The sequence below is a fragment of the Fundulus heteroclitus genome, chromosome 12 (genome assembly GCF_011125445.2).
Source record: "Fundulus heteroclitus isolate FHET01 chromosome 12, MU-UCD_Fhet_4.1, whole genome shotgun sequence".
NCBI classification, from domain to species: domain Eukaryota; kingdom Metazoa; phylum Chordata; class Actinopteri; order Cyprinodontiformes; family Fundulidae; genus Fundulus; species Fundulus heteroclitus.
This window is the reverse complement of record NC_046372.1, coordinates 28,914,884-28,936,209: the sequence shown is the minus strand read 5'-3', so window position 1 is coordinate 28,936,209 and position 21,326 is coordinate 28,914,884. Positions and strand designations below refer to the sequence as shown.

The 21,326-nt window shown below is 36.9% G+C and overlaps 1 protein-coding gene across 1 annotated transcript; it reads right to left on the bottom strand.

The window, feature by feature from the left end:
* Positions 1–1,380: 1,380 nt before the first annotated feature.
* On the bottom strand, positions 1,381–3,531 carry LOC105925436 (cytochrome c oxidase subunit 7C, mitochondrial). The gene is made up of 3 exons (XM_012861290.3): positions 3,364–3,531; positions 1,887–2,034; positions 1,381–1,479 (listed from the first exon to the last, which is right to left on the bottom strand). Exons 1-2 carry the CDS (start codon positions 3,436–3,438, stop codon positions 1,918–1,920), a joined length of 192 nt encoding a protein of 63 aa, XP_012716744.1. The 5' UTR covers positions 3,439–3,531; the 3' UTR covers positions 1,381–1,479; positions 1,887–1,917.
* Positions 3,532–21,326: the final 17,795 nt, after the last annotated feature.

Genomic DNA, 21,326 nt, shown 5'->3' with positions numbered 1-21,326 from the left:
CCACAAGGAAGAGTGGAGCGTGAGCTAAAAGGAATTTTAGCTCACTTCCTTCTTCTAAATACTGACAAGATGCTGATTGCATTTTTCACAAAGACCTAGCACCTACCTACACTGCCAAAAGTATTAATAGTTTATTGACCATGATATGCCAGCTTGATTTGGCCAGTCACCCAACCTAGGAAGTCTCTCAAAAATCGAGTTTCATAAAGAGGAAGATCAACCATCGATCCAACAAATTGAGATGAGGCGAAGGGCACTATGAAAGCAACCTGGACCTCCTTAACACCTCTGCAGAGCCATGGGCTGATATCCGCAGCACTGATGCAGTAATTTATGCAGCTATTGAATGCATTTCAATAGACTAACAGTCTAACCCTTGTGTACCAAAAAAATTATCTAACACATCAAACTGAATTGTTTTCATTGGCTGCAAGTCATAACCATTCAAACTGAATAAGTCAGTGTGAGATTAATCTACATTAGTTTTGCTTTTCAAAATAGTCGCCTTCCTAAAATAATGGCCCATGTCATTTTTTGCCTAAATGACTAATCATTTGTCATATTATCAAAAAAATAAAAAAAATTAAAACCTGAAAAAAAAGACATAGCCCATTATTTTAGGAAGGTGACGAAAGGTTATTGCTGACATGTCAATAGTATCAATGAGATTTGGATTTATAAGACACACCTGTACAACTGTTTGTTTTTTCAGCTCATCACCACGTTATATAAGAACCACAAAATTGTCAATTTACGAAGACTAAAAGAAGAAAAAATGCTTTAAGACTTTAGGCATTACTCCCCTGTGCCGACTTAACAGACAAGCATCCAGTTTTAATACTTTGTCCTTGGATAATTATAGCTAGAAGCACAGGGTTAATTGAAGTGAAAAAGGTTATCCGGCAGAGTTCAACCTCAAAGCTCCGCTGCAGAGCGAGGAAACAATACCTGTCAGAAAAGTTCTCAGACCTCACACATTTAAGGTTAGACACCTCACTGTCTTCTAAAGTGCCTGCTTTGCTTTTACAACAATGTTTACACTTTAATAATAAATCATCTCCCCAGGCATCTGGAGTATGGCTATTGTCCATGTAAATCATATAGTACATATTGTCCATGTTGTTCATATAGTACAAGCCCAAATTACCCATAATATTGCAGGGTCATTTCACACAGTGTGTAATATTAATTGTATTAAAATTGAATTTCCAGTTTTCCTGGACTTCATCCACAACAGATTTTATTAGTCAGATGATAGCTAATAGGACAACAGCTAACAAGACACCCACTCGATACTGAAGTAGCCCTTTTCAGATGTATTAATCATTTACATGTAATACATACACGATGTCTTATTGAGATAAATAAAAAACAGACACATTCATCTTTAAGGTAACTTTATTTACAAACAAAATCAAGTGATTCCCATTCTTCTGCACAGACTGAACGCAGATGGATAAATTCGTTCCAGCTGACAACCTGTGGGAAAAGAGAGAAAACGGGATACAAAGTGATAAGACGACTTGCATACATCTGATGTCAGAAAAGCAATTTCTTAGTAAACACCAGAGCAGATAAATGTGACAACACCTCAAAACGGATTCCACCTGATACACATCGACATTTATAATAAACTGTCACATTAATATGACCTGGTAGAAGCTGATCTACACAATATGCCCACCCCCCACTTGACATCTGCTACTGTTGCGCTCAGGCATACGGTAATATATTTAAGAAATGCCATACAGGGAAAGGCTAAAGAGGTGCAGGGAAAGCCTGACTGCCTGTGCTCACTTTACCAACCAACACAGCAGCAAATGCCACATCATCCTGACATTTTAATAAAAGCAGATATGCTGGATCAAAATGGCAGGCATAATTACCTCGGAGGCTGAGTAACAACACCGGGCCATTTCACTTCTTCAGGATCTGGTGCCTGACGACGATGAAGGGGAATGCAAAGCCGCTGCCGAAGAACAACACCATCATGCCCAGCAGACGCCACTTGTTGTCCACAGAGAAGGGCAGGTTCTGTAAAACAAAGCGTAAAAAGTTGAAATCTTTAATCAAAGTACTCATTTGTAAACAGCTCTTTTGTGATTTGGAAACAATCAACACGTAAGATATATTATTTAGATACAATTTTACTACAAAAACATTAATTCACCAAGGGGTCAACTGAAGTAAAAATGTGCTAAAAAATTATTTTGAACACGCTGCTTGTGATAATACAGAAAGGTCCGTGCATGTAAACCACAACCACTACGGTCTTGTTGTAATGTTATGCAACAATGGCATCTTTCCAGGACGCCTGCAATGCAGTTAAGAATCTAAGAGAAGCCAAATTACAGAGAGTGGATGTGGATCAATGTTTGTATTAATCTAACAAAATAAAAAAAGCACTTATATGATGCAAAAATGGCAAAAGGTGTCTAAACGCTACACTCTCTTGCAGGGATTAAGGATCAGTTTGGCTTTTTAAGTATTGTGCACCAATTCCAATTACCAGTGGATTCCACTCTGTCAAGGTTAGAACCAGTGATTTCCAAACAAGGTACACTTGGACACATAAGTATAAGCATGCTGATGTTTTCTCAAGAAAATAATAAAAAAAGCACAAAGCATAAAAGAAATGGAAAGCTGAGGAAATTCAGGTGTACCAGCAGCTAAGAGCAAATCTAAAACATATATAAAAAAAAAAAAAACAGTACAGTTAAAATAGTAGCATACTCAGTTAATAGTGTGAATACAAAAACTTTTTTATTTTTATTTTCTTACTATTAACAGCTGCAAGACAAGTACTAGTTTGGTGTATTTTATTTAAATATACATTTGGCAGAAAGAAACGGTGCATGTCAATTTAGCTACAGCTTTGACCTTAAAGCAGCAGCGGGTTACCGGAAGTAAAAAGGGAAAAAGAAAATTACAAGGCAGACGAAGACTCTTGCTACCATTTTTAAACTATTATCAGTAATGTACAGACCTTAAAATACACAGGGTTTTTATATATAATATTACAACAAAGCACGCAAGCACGTGCCAATTAAGAGGGGGGTATTTATCAAATTGCTAGCCAATTGTTAGCTTGCCGGTGTTAGCCCGCTATTTTAAAAAATAAAGTTTTAAAATTAGACATCAAGTCTGTATTTGAAATTTAATCTCGTTTGATCGTGATAGGACTGAATAAATAAAAAGAAAACACTATAAGCCTTGTTTAATGGTGTTAACAACACGTTCTTCATTAAATATGACCTCTATGTTAGCGCTAGCTTAGCTAATGCTATGCTATAGACTCCGACGGGCCGATAATCAAACTGTCACATTTGAAACAACGCTGCTTCTTTCGGGAGATCAACTCACCTTCCCTGGTCCTTCAGCATAGTGAGAAGAACGAACAGCAGATGTGGCGAATCGCCTCACAGCTTGTCCCAGCATGATTGTTGTCTGGTTTACCCGGTGACAGTACAGTGCTTCTGCTGCTAAACGCGACCTTCTTGCGTCTGTCCACAGCAATGGACTCTGGGAAATAAACAGGAAGTCGTGCTATGGGAAATGTAGTTCCAATACATTAACAACGACTAGATGGTAATTTGGTGCCGTAGTCATTCGCAGATACCATGAAGGCTTCTAAAAGCTATCTGATCTAAAATCTTAGAGTTCGTCATTCTGCAAAAAGCTGGACAACCCTTATTAATCATAGGACTTTTATATATTCCATTAACACAGACTGTCCCTGTAGTTTAATTTATTATTATTATTATTATTATTATTATTATTATTATTATTATTATTATTATTATTATATATTTTTTGCATTTAAATCAAAATCCCCCAGCTATATTGGACATGCATGGGACACTGTGCTTTATATTTCCTGTTCAATAATATTTATTTCTTGAATTAAATTTAAAATCCATTTAAATTAATAAAAAAATTAGATAAATTAACTTTTAGAATAATATCAACAACAAAACACTACTTCTACTACTACTACTACTACTACTACTACTACTACTATTGCAAAAAATAAAGTTACATCATGGCTGTTATTATGGATGCCCTCAATTTGCATGCACAACCTTCCCTGTGTCTAATTACATTTGCAGGTTAAAGCAGCAAAAGTTCCAATACCTAAACCATTGAGGGTATCTGTATGTATTTCTCTTTTGTGTTGTATGAAAACCCACAACAACAGGGGAAAAAAACATCATCATTTTAGTTTGACACACTATTATTTTAACTTCCTATAGTTTTTTTCAGCCTGTGTCTTTTATGTGTTGACTTTTTCTATTATTTATAACGTGTTTTTCCAAAAAATTCTATAAAGTAACATATGTACTCAACATTATCACAACAGGTTTACACAGATCCACAGTGGATCAATCTTTGCCCAAGAAGTGCCATACAATACCAATCAAAATTGATTACATACACGCTTTATTTCAGAATAGTTTTGTGGGTCAACTTGATTTATTGTATTTCATAAAAGTGGAGTAATTATAACAAATATTTAGAAGATCTCACTTGTTAATATTATAGCAAATTTTTTTTAACATAAGATGTAAATAGTATGTATTTTTTCATATTCAATGCCGGATACATCAGTCTCCCTTCATTTATGGGTGTGGATCACATGTTATATTTTGAAAATGAAGCACATGGTGGCAGATGGTCAACCTCTCTAACTATAAGTGGTCTCGGGGTTTAAATGTCCTTGAACTCCTTTTGAATGTCCTATGAGTCTTCTTTAATATGTCTGGCATCTTTCCAGTTGCTGTGCCTGGTTCACATCTGCTGTTCTGAGCCAGAAGATGGATATGGTTAGTTCTGTCTGAAGTCAAACAGGATCTGAAAAGAAAAAAACATTTGACTGAGCTTCTAGTTAAGGAAAGCTATAAATCTTATGTCTCAGATTTGGTCAATGTAAATAAATATATATGATAGACAGTTTTGTAAAAAGAAAAAAGAAAAAGAAAAAAATAGTGTCAATTTAGAGTCAAAATTTTGTGTGTTTCAAAAGATTGAACCTTCCTTATCTACCAAAGTTAAGAGATACAATTTCTTTCCACTCAGTGGTTATGACAACTGTTTTTCAAACTACTTTTATTTAAACCATTTGTCTTAGTGACTAAGTAAGTAAACAAACTTTATTTATATAGCACCTTTCACAGGATACGAACCACAAAGTGCTTCACAGTAAAAACCATAAAACAACACAAAATAAAAAATATAAAAAGATACAAAAGATGAAACAGAATAAATGCAAACTCATAGCATAAAACTGATTAAAACTAGTTAAAAGCCAGTTGGAACAAGTAGGTCTTCAACTACCTCTTAAAAGAATGAATAGAGTCAAGACAGAGTAAAGATAAAAACAACGTATTCCACAGTCTGGGGGCCACAGCTCCAAAAGACCGATTCCCTCTGGTCCTGAAATTAGTTTGTGGAACCATTACCAGTCTTTGGCTGGAGGACCTCAAACTACGAGAAGGGGAATACGGTTGTAAAAAGTTGGTAATATAAGCTGGAGCTTGGCCACTCAGGGCTCTAAATGTAAAGACTAAAACTTTCAAATGAACTGTACCAGTACAAATGAAAATGTACCAGTAGCCAATGTAAAGAGATTCAAACTGGGGCATGTACTGTTGTTTTCTAGTGTTGGTTAAAAGTCCTAAAAGCAGCATTCTGCACTAACTACAGACATCAAGATCTTTCTTATTCAAACATATTATTAGGCTGTTACAATAGTCAAGACGAGATGAAATAAAAGCATGAATAATCATTTCTACTTCAGCCTTTGACACCAAAGTTCAAAGCTTAGAAATATTTCTTAGCTGAAAGAAGCAGTTTTTTATTAATATGTGAGAGTGACACTCTAGTGACACAAAGATATGTGTAAATAAATAAAAAACGAAATAAACAAATAAATAAGTTAACAATTATTTCAGGGATTTAAGGAACTCAAACTTTGGAAATGATATAATCAGGAAAAATGTCCATCACACTTACTTTTATTATTCACTGTCACATTTATATCAACTCTATTTAGCCTATTACTAACATGACTTGCTAATCTTACCTTTGTTAAATATTCCAGATACAATAAAAAACCCAAAACAGCCTATGTTTCTACTCAGCTTAGGTAGAAAAGTGTTTCTCACAAAAAGAAATAAAAGAATCAGACTAAAACCATTTGCATTGTAAAAAGGGCAATGTCAAATTACAACAGAAGATATCTCTTTTTTGATACTAATTACATTTGTGATTAGCTAAAATGAACGACTTTTTATTCAATCGCATATCAAAAATGTATAGTTTAAAATAAAACAAGTGAAGGTCAACTTTCCTGCAAAATGCAGCCATTAACTAAAATGCCACATAGTTATTGTGTGGGGTTAAACACCAGAATGTCTCTGTTTAAAGTAAATGCTGTGTCAGGTTTGCCAGCTAATGCTTGGTAGTTGTGTTCAAGCTCCAACAAATTGTCTCCTGTGATGCTGGCAGCTGTGTCAGGCTGCTTGCCCATCATCTCATTCATCAGTGCAGGGTCATCACCCGGCCTCCTGCCACTTGTTTGCCCTCACACTGCCGCCGCAATCTGTTTAAAAAGCATTGAGGGGTGGGAATCATACATCAGACCCCAACTATAAATATCGATCTTATACCATGCTTGCTGTAAAAAGCTGGACACCCAGTCCTAAAACACACCCTTTGATACATTGTCAGATTCATCCATGCTGGGGGTATATTTCTTATCATAATTAACTAGCTTATTCGCTTGTTACCAACCTTCCTTGGGTGATGAGAAAGGTGCATTAATCATGAAGTCGTGCAGGTAAATGTGTGAAATTCTTGGTAAGAGAAATATAAGCAAAAAATACCCTTTGCACACAAATACTGAAAGCAATTCCCACTGTCGTTTAAGTCTTCTAATTAGCAGTGAAATTGAGATCTACGTGAGATTCACCTAATCAACCATGCATGTACGCTGCTATAGTGGGGTGCTATGCAAGCTTAATAATATATGCATAAAGCCCACAGTGTCTCGACCTTAATTTACTGTCTAGTTTAAAAAAAAAACTCACTAAGTATCAGAATATTTTGATGTAGTCCTTTTAAGTCAGTGAAGCATGTTCACTCCTACAGCACCATGCAAAGGTTTTCATACCAATTCAACCTTTACATGTTTTTTCAAGTTACAACTTTAAGCTAGAATGTGTTTTAACTAGGAATTTATGTGCAATATATATAAAGTAACAAATAACAAAGTGAAATAACACATGGTTTCACTACTTTTCATGTCAATATTTTGCTAACCCACCAAAGTCTGCTGTGGTTTGTCTCTACCAGTCTTGCACACCTAGATTCTGTTTTTCTGTGGTGGTTCCGATCCACAGTTGCCATTGGGTGAAAAAAATTCTGGGTTTCTGCAACCCAGAAAGGTTGTAAGTCAACAGAGCAACACAAAGACACACGGGACAGACAAACAATCACGTCACAGATCAGCTGTCTTCATACTAAGATGATATTATACACAAGTGGACTCTAAGCAGGTGACTTTTGACAGTAATTGTTTGCACTGTGCTGTATTTGGAGGTATCAGACTGAAAGGGGGCTGATATGATTTCTACTTTACAAATGTGGACCATTGTGTGTTTGTTCAGTAAATTAAATTCCAATAGATTACATGGAAATGTGTGGTTGTGACAGGGCTTCCTTGGCGAGACCTTCAATTTACCAGCCTTCTTACAACATATGATGAATCGTAGGATAAATTGCCAAGGTACACAAAACCTCTCTGCTTGTCTAGATGTGCAATAATATTCCACAAAGGAGTGGAGGGGTAATAATGGATAGAATTGATCAGCGACGGCAGCTTGTGTTGGCAGCCGCTCTCTTGAGTTCAAACTGCCTTGTGATGTTAATAATGATCAAAGCCAATTTGCAATTTCTTTCTTGGAAAGCGAAGGTTATGATATTTCCTTCCAGCTGCCCACATGGGTGACAGTAGCGCTTCGCCAGTTTACAATAAACAGCTTGTTACTTGCATTCGCATTTTTCTAATTTTGCATTAGTTTTGTTCTATAAAAATCTTAAAGGGAACTCTGTAACACCCTGTTATTTCTATGTCTTTTATCCCTATAGACTTTTAAATCCATAAATATGTGCCTCTTCATGTCCATTTTAATGGTCAGCGTGTGTCATCGGATTATAAGCGGGAACTCAACATGTCTATAGTTAAGAGCACGCACATGGATGGTGTGGGCAAAGCAGAGACACACACAGCCTGCAGCAAGGTCATGCTGGTTGCTCATAGCGTGCACAGAGTGGCATGATTTGACATTAATCTTTAAAATGGATTAGGGGAAATTGCTCGGACTTGGAGCTGACCTGGTGCCTCTTGGGATTGACCAGCCTATAGCCATGTAAGTTCAGTGAAAGGCCTCCTAAATAACAAGCAACCTGACTGGGATTTGTGTTTATGAAACATGGCTGCTCTTCTTAGGTATTGAGATATTTTTATACTATATAACAAACAAGCCTTCAGTCCCTCACTGCTCCCTTTGCAATTGCTGTTCTTCAGAAGTAAAATGGACACTGATGATTGGATTCTATTCTAAACCTGCCAGGCTAGAAAGAGAATTAGATAGAGAATTACTCTGCATGCCCGAGGTAAACACAACTAATTTCTGTCATTTCATTTCTTTTGTTCTTTTTGTTGTCTGAGCCCCGGGATACTTCGATTCAGAGTGGGTTTTCATGGGGTCCTTTTGTGAAAATTTCTTTGAAATGAGTGAAATCTTTTGTTTATTTATTTATTTTTTAGAAACTGTCAGTTGTGCTTTACACAGATCATAACAATGTTATTAGTAAGTCTAAAACTAAGGACTTTAATAGGATCTCTAGGCATAAGGTCTTTTAAGATGAAAAGGCCACAACATTTCTGGTCAACAGTTGTCTTTCTCGCAGAGAGCTGTCTAGCTTTTTGAGTAAGCTATCATTATGGGGCCCAAATATGAAGATGAATACTTGAAGCTTGACAGCTATGTCTACATTTGCGACTCCCGTCTTGGAGTAAGAAAAGAAGTAATTAATGAGATCCGAGCAACTCAGAATCAGAATCAGAAAAAAAAAATTGCTTATCCCAGAGAAACAATTCAGAGGGTAAAGTGTCGATACACAGAGCAAAGAAGAAAACACACAAGGTGGGTCAGCAAAAGCAGAAGATAGTGTGCAATGGCAGTAACAGTGTGAGCAGATGCTGTGGTGACAGTAATGCACAAATATATACATATAACACAAGTGTGCTAATGAATAATTACATGCGCATAAATTGAAGATTATGTCTATAAATCAGTATATAGTAGCATAGACATTTAAAAAATTATCAACTTAAAGAACAGAAAATATGAAATAGCAGTTCATAAGCAGCATATCTAATAACAATATTGTAATAATGCACATGGGGACATTATAATATTGCACAAAAAGAAATCTGCACAAGCTAGAATCCTAAAGTTACTTTGACAAAGTTGTTGTGCACACTGCCCAGACTGCTATTATCTGCATCAGATTCTGCTGATCAACATATGTCTGAGATTTGATGGAAACTGGTTTATGATGCAGTGTCTTTATTCTGTGTGTATGCGTGGACTGAATAGCTGCTGCTATCTTTCCTTCATGCTATGTCCCAATTATTTCACAATCCCTTATTATCCCTGACAGTTCATAGTGGTTATGGGTTTATCACTACCACTGGTAAAACTTTGGTAGACCCTGTTGGCTCTTTAGTTAATGGCTATTTCATAGTTTACAATGAGTCTAGACTACATTTGATTATGGTACAAAATCAAAAAAAAATATTCTGATTCTAGCTATCATCCTGTTTGTTAGCATTTTCATTACTTTTGTTGTGTCAGTACAAAGTTAGTGTCATGATTCTTTAGACTTGTTTTTTTTTTATTTTGTTCTAAGTCCTAAGTTCTTACTCTTGTATTTATCTCTCCCTGTGCACTGTTGGCTTTTTGACTCCTTGCTTTCCTTTAACAGCAATTTCTGAATTTATGTTACTTTTGGCATTGTTTTTTAGTCATTGTTGTTTCTTTTTTCTCGCTTGTGTTTATTTGCCATTACGTTTAATAGTTTTTTTTTCTCTCCAGCTTTTTGCTTTCCCCAAGATCTGCATCAGGTAAACAGTATCATTTAATTCAATTCAAAAATGCTTTATTAATCCCACAGGGAAATTAAATGCTGGTGTAACCGATGTTAATGGGTTTCTTCAGTAAGGTGATGTAAATGGTGATGGCTACAGACAGGAAGGATCTCCTGTATAGCGATCTATCTGTCTTACAGGAGATCTGGGGGAGTGTCTGACTGGTGAGCTAGATCCTGAGCTGAACATGTTGAAGAATGTGTTCAGCTCATTGGCTCTGTCCAGACTTCCATCTGTCTAATCCTTCTTTTACTTGAAACCTATGATCTTGTTCATCCTTGACCACACGTCTCTAATATTGTTCTGCTTTAGCTTGTTTTCCAGCTTCTTCTTGTATTTCTCCTTGCTTTCTCTTATCTTGACTTTAAGTTCCTTCAGGTCACGGATGTTCCAGGGTTTGTTGTTGGGGAAACATCTCACTGTTCTGGTGGGGATCACACTAACACTGCTTGAAGACTACTCAGTGGGACCAAGCCAGATCCCTCCATTTTACCAGCTTGTATCGCCTTCATTGCCTCAGCATATGTAAATGTTAAAATTTTTCAATTAAAGTTTCCTCTCAGCATGATTCTGCCTTCGTTCTACTTAACTTTGAGTTTTCTATCATCACCACTCAGGTAGGGACAAGTGCAAAAGTAACATTTGTGCAACATGTTCTATTTGTCAAAAGCAATACTACAAAAAAGATTTAAATCTTGTAAGCCCAGTTCTGTGATATATTTCTGGTTTTATATTGGGAGCTAAAAGCATAGTTTCCCCCCCCCCCCCCTAATTAAAACATGCTTCAGATTCAAATAAAACTCAGGCCTTAAAAATATAAATTTTTGTCCAATAATATTTAAGGTTTTCAGACCAGTTCATCTTCACCATAAAATAAATAATCCAAAAGACAAAATGATGGCCTTGCAATATCCTTATGCTTCATCTAGGTATCTACAAATCTAACAGTGTATTATAACAAAGTATTCTTGAAATGTTTTGTAAAACAAAGGTTCAAGTTTGTTAATCATTCTATGTACCATTTTTTAATTAGTCTTTGGAATGAAACGCATCTCTTGTTGTAATGAACTGGGGTGGAGATGAACCTGGTATTCAACCAAACACAGCAATGCTTTTAACTGATTTTATTTAAGGGCTAGTGAGGAGTGGGAGTAAGGCAGACAAACAGAACAGATTCCAACAAATGGTAAAGCGGACATCCAGGCAAACTTGACGGGTAACAAACGAACAGACTGGGCAGAACAGAGAGAAACAGGTGATCAAAAACTGAATCAAGGTGCTAGGAGTTCTTACCAAAACAAGGAATGCACGCATGGATGAAGGGGAGATAAGATGTGACAAACCGACAGGTAGCTGAGGACTGAGTGAGGTTTAAATAAACGGACAAACAGCTGAGCGGAGTGAAACTGATTAGTCTTAGGCAGGTGGAAGCAATTACAGAGCTGACATAAACTGGAAAATAAACCTGAGACCGAGGATAATAATGAAACTAAACAAAGCACAGAACTAAAAACAGAACAAAGACCAGATAACAAACAATAAACAGGACTCCAGAACCAAAAATAAAAAAACACAAATAAACCCTGAGACAGGGAAGAGCTAACTTAACCAAATAATAAACAAAAGCCAGAACATTACACTTGTCTTGAGATTACTTGTTTTGAACTGGGCCTGTACAGATTAAATAATTTTAAATATTGGTTTTGATTAAAAAAAAATGATGAAATACACAATACACTGTTTTTCTTTTTGCTGCTTGCGTATGTCTTCTGTCTAGAAGATTGCTTTTGAAAGAATTCTGTGCACGAAAACTCGCAGAAAAGTCGTCTCTAATACACATCATACTGAAATAGAAAGCGAACAAAGAAAATAAAAGGTCCTTTACATGGTCACTCCTTTATATACTTCAGATACTTTCACACCATTGGTCCATCTGCTCTTCCTTTCAAACTCTTTGCCTGCACAGGATTATCACTGAGTGTTACTTGTAAACCCCATTCTGTTTCACCCTTGAGGCATTGCAAAAACTTCAAAAGGTGTGGTAAAAAAAGTCATTTAACTTTTATTCAGTCAGACAGAACTGTGCCTTTTGCACACACACACACACACACACACACACACACACACACACACACACACACACACACACACACACACACACACACACACACACACACTTGTCTTTCAACAGGTTGGAAGGAACAATGAATAACTTAACTTTCTGAGGTCTGTGCTGCAACGAACGAGAAAATCTCCACTGGAAAGCAAAGCCTTTTTGTAAGCAATCGAAAATTTATACCTTGACTGAGTTGGTACTAATTATATACAGTTACATTTATACATTTCAGTTTGTTTGTCAATGAAGCCATTGAAGTAAATATGAAGTAATTATTTACTCTGATCTATCTAATGTGATATTATATGGTAATTGCAAGTATGTCTTTTTGTAAAATGATACATTTTGCTGGTTAGATTCAAAAGGGAAAGTAGTGCTCTGGGGAGTCGGTCTTTGGCTCCTCACAACCACTATTGAGCATTTTTCTCATGGACAAACCTTACATACACAAGGGCACTCTCTCAAACACTCACAGGTGCTTGGATTCAGGTGCTTACAGATCCACTTCTATATAGAAAACCTTTATTCATAGCTTTAGCTGTCACGTTATACATCTTATATTAAATGATACTACGTATTTTTTCAGTGATGTTATCAAGGTGTTGGTTGTTTGTACCTGCAATATTTTATCAGTTGGTTTTTGCTTTTCTTTTTATATCTCTCTTTGCAGGTGTAGAAGCAGACTCCAAGGACGTTATCTCGTTCTCTTCTTTTCCTCTCCTCTCTTTTTGCCACCTTTTCTCCCTTGTCTCATCTTTTTCTCCTCCATTTAGTCTCTTCTACCTTGCTGTTTTTGTGTCCATTGAATCTGAAATAGTCTCAGAATAAAATCGAATAACTTTTTATGCAAATATATATATATATATATATATATATATATATATATATATATATATATATATATATAGATATAGATCTATCTATCTATCTATCTATCTATCTATCTATCTATCTATCTATCTATCTATCTATCTATCTATCTATCTATCTATCTATCTATCTATCTATCTATCTATCTATCTATCTATATCGGAGCTCTATGGCAAAAGCAGTAATTCCCCACTTGTGAAAGTAAAGTCTGTTGGGCTCTCTATGACATTAAGATGACAATTTGTCACACTGCCAGGCAGAATATGACAAACAAACAAAATAATAGATGCCTTGGATTATCATTTTACTACTTTTTTCCAAGTCCAGAGTTCATATAGATTTCCTTAGTATTTGGTAGAACTGTATAAGTTGACTGTACATTTTGTACAGGCTTATCACAGCAGTTTGCTGGAATTTTGGCCCATTCCTCTAGTCAGATTTGATGTGCCTGAGTCAGGTTTTTGATCTACCCTGCTCACATACACCTCCTCAGCTCTGTCCACAAATCTTTGATGGGACTGAAATCAGGGCTTTGTGATTGTCAATCCAAAAGATGCCCTTAAACCTCTTTTTTGGTTGATATCTTGACATGCTATTTCTATATAATAGTTGTTCTTCGTGACCTATTTTGTGAAGTGCACCAGAGTGTTCCACACTAAAGCACTGCACAAAAGGATGCTGCCACCCCTGAATTTCACAGGCTAGAATTTCCTTTCAGGTATCTTATAAGTCCTTCTTTTCCCTCATTGTAGCCATTAAAATTTCATTTTGGTTTCATCACAACAAATGACACATCTTCAAAAATCAAGCTCTTTATGGATTTGCAATCTGTAATCTGGCTTTATATGTTGCTTTCCGAGTGAGGGCTTCTTCCTCTTTGAGTGGCCTTTCAGTCCCTGTGGATGATAACTGCAGCCTGCTTCTTCACAAGGGTTTTCTGCTTTTGTTGCGGGGTTGAGACACCCATTTGGTTTCAAAGCAGGACACAGAGCCTGTTTCCTTCCTGAGCAGCACGGTGGGTGGACATTCCCATGCTGTTTATGTTAGCATATGATTTTTCAAATAGATATAAATTCCACTTTTAGGCATGTGGGAACCGTACCCATCAATGTACCAGATTTCTGGAGTACTACAGTTTTCTTTCTGGTATCCTGCATAGTTTGTTATGATCTTCCCATAAAGTCACATAAGGAAGAGGTATGTTTGAGATGTTAATGCAAAAATACATGCTCATGAGCTCCTCGGTTTAACTCAAATGTTGTGAAATAAGAATTTTACAAAGTCATAATGCCACCTTTATGGCTTTCCCAAACTGTAAAGGCATATTAATCATAGAGTATGTAAACTTCTCATGTAGAAAAAAAAAGTCAGATTCACTTGGGGACAGTGAAGAAAAATAGCTCATGTTATGCGTTGTATATCTGATTTTAATTCTATATTTGTAAACAACATCAATTTATTGCAAAAGCTTTCACTATATGACTGCTCTCATATATATACAGTATATATACTGTATATCTGCAATAGACTGGCGACCTGTCCAGGGTGTATCCCGCCTCTCGCCCAGTGAACGCTGGAGATAGGCACCAGTACCCCCCCCAACCCCATGAAGGATTAAGCGGGTCAGAAAATGGATGGATGGATGGATGGATGTATATATATATGTATATGTATATATATATATACCCATCCATCCATTTTCCGGCACGCTTATCCCTGCTGGGGTCGCAAGGGGCAGCGGTGTCTATCTCCAGCTTTCAATGAACGAGAGGCAGGGTACACCCTGGACAGGTCGCCTGTCTATCGCAGGACTATATATATATATATATATATATATATATATATATATATATATATATATATATATATATAAATACACATACCTTTTTTTCTTCCTCTCTGTATGCTTTTCATATGTTTACAAGACAGTTGTTTGCCAGCAGTCGTATCCGTGCAACATGTACTGTCCTTGACAATCTGGAAGCCCATTCAGTATAAACTGCTGCTTTGCCACCCTGTCAAACATGAGACAGAGTGCCACAAAGCCACCTGTCAGTGGTCCGTTAAGCAAAGCTCCAGGCTGACCAAGGACTGACCAGGAGCATCTGTGCCACTGTTCGCCTCTAATACGCTAATGAGAGCTGTCAAGCTGTCGAATGCACTCTGGTTGCCCTCTGGCACTAACAATGGCACCTTCAATTTTGCTGTCTTGAGTGACATTAACAAACACAGCTGCATAGGGGAACAGACTTGTTCGAAACCACGCTGTGCACTGACATGCTCACAAACAAATCAAACAAGCTAAAAAGACAGCCAAAATAAAACGCCTAACACATATACAGGATGATAAAAACAAGGGGTAGAGTGAAGAATATTTGTTGGTTTTAATAATGTAGTTAGGGTAGTGCATGCTCCTTTGGCTTTACCCCCTACTCCTCCTTGATTTTCTGCTTGTGCATCCAAAAAAAAAAAACAAAAAAAAAAACCCTGTGTCGCTCAGTTAAACCTCACGGAAACATGTCTCCAGTGTAACAGCATTAAACTAGCCCAGAAATATCTAACAACACATTTATTCCGGAGCAAAGCCATTAGGAGAAAATAACTCATCCCCTACTGTTTCACCGATTCCACATGAGAATTCTTGATTGATGCATTACATCAAGGCTGTGCAACCCTCTGTCACCTCATGAAAAGCGCAGCACGAGCCAGTTGCTCAAGTGCTCGCACTGGTGTGTGCGTGTTTGTGTGTGAGAGGTCTTGGGGCACTTCACTCTAAACCTGCCAAGCATCCATCATGCTCACTCTGGCTCCTCTTGGCTCTCTTAACATGTTTCTCCCTGCAGAATTACGAGGCTCTGACCTTGTTCCGCAACAACAAAATCTTCCTGGCAAGACATAAAACAAACACACAAAAACGAATAAATTGGGAAAGTTGGATTCCACTTTATCGTGAAGGCTGACATGCTGCCTGCACTTTCCAGATGCTCAGTAAACAAGATGATCATGACTGAGCTAAGCTGTACCTTAGAGCACAAAGATGCTGGCCCTGCACCTGTTATTGTAGTTGAGGTTACATGTCAGGCCGGGTTGGGTTTATTTTAGAGTCTGGTTTATTGCTTGTGTTTTTTCTTGTCTTACTTCTTGTCATAGTATGTCTTGCTTTGAGCTTGTGCCTCCCCAACACACATAAGGTCCAGTTAAATCAATAAATTCCACAGTTTTATTTGTTTTGTGTGTCGGGTTCCTGAGGTGTATTTCATTTGTCTGACTATTTCCTTTTAGCTTTAGCTTGGAAATGTGTGGTTTTGAGCAAATTAGGTCAAGTTTAAATAATCTTTGTAACTGGTACAGGCCAGCTATTTTATACTTTCAAATGCTAAAAACTGAATTAGAAGGCACTCTATATTGTAATTATACACTTTTACAATGTGATGAGGATTAATCCTTCTCACTGATTTAGGTGTATGATGAAATGACTCATCAACATCTAGGGTTTTCTCAATCTTTGTACACGTAACCCCTTTACTTTAGTATGTTGAAGAAAGTTATTAATAAATCTAAAAACAAATTCTTATCATTAATCTGACATTTGGCAGTTAGACATACTAACTGACCTAAAAAGGAAAGGATTGGGCTGATATAATGTCAGACAATGAAGGAAAAAAGCATGTTTTTTTTTTGTTTTTTACAGCATATGTAAATATCTAGTTTGTCGCTTGTAGAACAACTTGCAACTTCCATTTTTCTTGTTTCACTGTTTTGATGTAAATCATTTAATAACGAAAAAATCCACCCTCTCAACAGCCAGCGCTGTTGATGTTACAAGAAGGTTAAGGCAGCTGATCTATTCGCTTTTGCCTGTAGTTTTTGTTCATTGTATTTTTTTCTGTTTATTTGCTGGTATTTGATCAAATTCCATCTAATAAATTTGCTTGCATGCTGTTCAACTGCTAAAACATGTTTGAGCCATATGTGAGGACCCTTTATGGATTTCAGGAAAATCTGACAACAATAAAACCCATGCAAGCTGCAATGGGCGGATTTTATTATCAAATGTCTGCAGCAATCCTCTTGAGCTAAGTTGTTTAAAAAAAGTGGTCTGCTCAATACATTTCCTTAGGATGTTATTCAAATCCCAACCATCTCTTATGCCTCACACACTATGAAATTGATAACCGGACTGGCAGACTTATAATAAAGCCAGTTCTATGCAAGAATCTCCGATTGTAACATTAAACATCTTAAAAACTAAATTTTTACTGTTGAGATGTTATGAAACAAGGTGAAGGTATTTTATGTTTGTTGTGTTTTGTTAGAAAGAAACAAAACTTTCTTTCTTTCTTTCGTTCTAATGAAAGAACGAAAGAAAGAAAACCCCTTTATCTTACTTTCCAAAATCCAAGGTGGAAAACTGAACACACAGGCCAGAATTTCTAGATGGAAAGATGGAGGTTTCTCACCTACTTTGAGCTGCAAACCAAATATGGCAGCTGTACATAGAGATAGCTGTACTTCTGACAGCTTGTGCGTCACTAACTATTTCCCACACAGGATTTATTATTATTTATTATTACACATGTTCCATTAGTGTTTGTATGTGAAGACATACACTGCTGTTAGCTTTTGTTGCTAAAAGGCAATATGCTCGAAAACTGGCAAATCCTACTGTTTTTTCCGACTTGCCACGAGCGCACGGTTAAACTAGGTTTGATGCTATTCCCACATCACACCAGAGATAAACTACCTGCAGCATAGGTAATCACAAATCTTTGCAGCATTTACCTATAAAATAGTGTTTGTTTGAAATGGGAACCTGATGCTTCTGAACTACTCATCATTTGGATTTTTGGGCTTATTGTCCAAACATAGTAACCTTATTCGCTTCATATTTATCTAGTAAATAATTGACAAAAAAGTTACCTTGGATACCACCACAGGTAGCCCAGGTACCTTCGGCTGTACTAGCAGCATAGTTTGAAAAACCACAAGTACATTCCTTTACTATCGTTCTAGTCAAAGCCAAAAAAAAATGTAAGCAATAAAAAAAACCCACTGCTCCCATAGACTGATGTACTAGCAAATAACAGAAATACTTGCGCTGATACCAGAAAAATTATTCATTTACCCATTTTTATAAGCTGGAAATATGAACAGAAATATGAGAAAAACAGATTTGTGTTAATTAAATAATGAATGTCATTGTCACCTTTTGTTCATCTTCACCATGGCTTCACCATCATGGCTTAGGAATCACTAAGCCATGATGGATACTCAAACACATAAGGTAGAGAGCCCCTTGTGACTATAATGTAACTTGAATTCTTCAGAATCTATGAAGGAATCTGCCTTGCATGCCATAATTTTTCCTTTTTTTTTAACATGTCCTGTCTTTGGCATTTCAGGCATACTGCATAGAGAAGGAAATATCTTTAAGGCATTTGTGAAGTGTTATCTAGCATTAGTATAAGCTTTGGGGGTCCTTTAACAATAACTAAAAACAGAAAACGTCACAAAAAGTTTCAAGCAATTTTATTTGTTGTACATTTAAAGGACACTGATGCAAAACTTTGTTTTGCGCATCTAAACATACTTAGAGGGAACTTGCTGCTTGTTGAATTCAAGTCTTGCACATTGGGGTTATTGCAAATGCAATGATAGGATAAATGATATAGAAAAGAAAGCATGGAGTGGCATGGGGGATTTCTCACACAACGTCCTCTTTCCAAAAATGCTCTAGAAGAACAACAAAATATTACGGATAACCATGTGTATCTTCTGCGGCTCTGACAGTCTGCCTCACTGACTGAAATAAGAAATGCTGCTTTCAATAGAAAACTTGCATGTGTTTCTATCACTTTGGGGTTCTCCATTTTTATGTGATGTAAATGTACTATTGGGAAATGTTTAATCAGATTTTATTGCTGTGTGATCTTCTCTAGGCAACCCAGTATCAGACTCACCTGGGGTGGGTGGGGGTGGGGTTGGGGAAATGCGGGTGGAGGAGGTTGGCAGGTGGGGGTGGGGGGGTTGGAGGGCTGCTGTGTGAATCAAAGTCTCTGGAGAGATCAAAGCTGCCTGAGTCTGACAGATCGTTTTTTTTTTTATTTTGCCTAAGATCAGACTCTTTATCTGGGCATTGGAAAGAGAAACAAATGTCGGCAGGTGAAACACAGGTGGGACTGTCTCACAGCCGCATCGACAGCGGTTTTGATCGATTTGCCTTGTTTAGGTCGCTTTAAAGTGGCTGAAGCTCCAGACATATGGTGGCGACAGGTGTCGCAGAGACAGCACGAGTGACAAGCATCTGTGCTGTACTCCTCTTTGCCCTCTCTAATGATGCTTGGTTGACATTCAAGAAATGTATTGGCATCATTTGCACAGGTAGCTCATGAGCCTCTGAAGGGATAATGTTTCTAATTAAGCATAGTTCTTTATTCAGTTTAGCTGGGAAATGAGTCTTAAAGTTATATTATGCATATAAGCAAAACAGACAATTAGGCTCCATTTTCTTCACTTTGTTCACAACAGCGCTGACAAATAAGGGAGGAGAATTCTCACCAGCATGTAAATGTTAATGCTTCATCCATGTTTATCTGCTCAGCGTAAAGGATTCAGACACAAGGCAAAAGATTCCAGATGCATCCCGGGAAGTTCAAAGAGTCCAGGATTGCTGTAATTAAACCAGAGATGGTATTCATTATTATGCTCATAAATCTCCCCTTGCTCAACATAAACTGGCTCAGTTTTTGGCCTGTTTTCTCCACTTGATAGCTCTCCTGCCTCACAGTTAAATATCACACACAAGAGTAGGAACTTGCCTTATATAATTAATCACATTTCTGAACAGGCAGAATCTACTACCATGCAAGGGAATTTATACCTGCTAAACCTTTCCAGATATACATAAGAAGGAGCCACAAACGTCTGTGGATTGTATTGCTATTCTATGTTTTAAAATTTAGACTAACATGAAGTTTTGCATAATTGTAGAAAATGACAAGCACACACACAAATATCTATCTATCTATCTATCTATCTATCTATCTATCTATCTATCTATCTATCTATCTATCTATCTATCTATCTATATATATATATATATATATATATATATATATATATATATATATATATATATATATTAATCAGGGTTTTCCTCCTTCTCACAGTCCAAAGAAATGGTTGTTTCAATATTTTGTCTCTTCACGTTGCCCTTGGAAGTGAGCTGGGCTTTTTGTCCTGTGTGTCTCTGTGTTACCCTGTGATGGACTAGCGACCCGTCCAGGCTGAGCCTTGCTTCCTCCCTAATGATTGCTGGACACAAACACCTTCCCCACCATGACCCTGAAAGGTCAACTGGGTATAGACTAGATCAGGGGTCACCAACCTTTTTGAAATTGGGAGCTACTTCATTAGTACAGAGTCATACAAAGGGCTGCCAGTACTGACTTTTGAACTAAAAGGTGTCAGAGTTCACTGTAACTTTATGTAAAATAAACACATTTTTCATGCTATGTTATAGGTATTGTAAGTTTCAAATCTATATAAATGCAAGTGTGAATAAACAGGAAGAGTAACGAAGAATAAAATAAAGTTTTATATGCAGCTCACTGGTGGATGGTACTTTTCTTTTTAGAACAGGCACCACTTGTGGTCCTTGGGGGCTACTTGGCATCTGTGGGCCACATGTTGGTGACTAGATGGACTGATAGAAGAAATTACGCAAAACTGGACTCAGATTTAGCAAATTCAGAGACTCCTGAATGCAGCTGGCAGTGCTGAATTTATGTAGCAGCATCAGAATAAAGGGGACAAAATGCATCACACATAACAGGGTTTTTAGTGTATTTCATAAAAACCAACAGAATAGTTTGTGGTAGTAAAAATAACATGATGTGAAAAAGGTTTTACCTTCAATACCTTTAAATTAATCCTTTTGGAAGCAGGTTTAACAATGTTTCCTGCTGTTTTCAAAGACAGTTAAAGGTTCTTTAAAATGTATATTTCCAGCATGAGTATGTCAGCGCCATTACTGCATCTCAGCTGTGTATATATGTAGACAGTATTGATGTTACTAAGAAGACATTTGGTCATCATTTACTGGAATTTATGTTCAACTTGTAT

Coding starts and splice junctions, on each gene's coding strand:
- LOC105925436 (XM_012861290.3), bottom strand. CDS start 3,438: ATGCTGGGACAAGCTGTGAGGCGATTCGCCACATCTGCTGTTCGTTCT. Junction 2,035..3,363: donor ATGCTGAAGGACCAGGGAAG/GTGAGTTGATCT, acceptor TTTGTTTTACAG/AACCTGCCCTTCTCTGTGGA.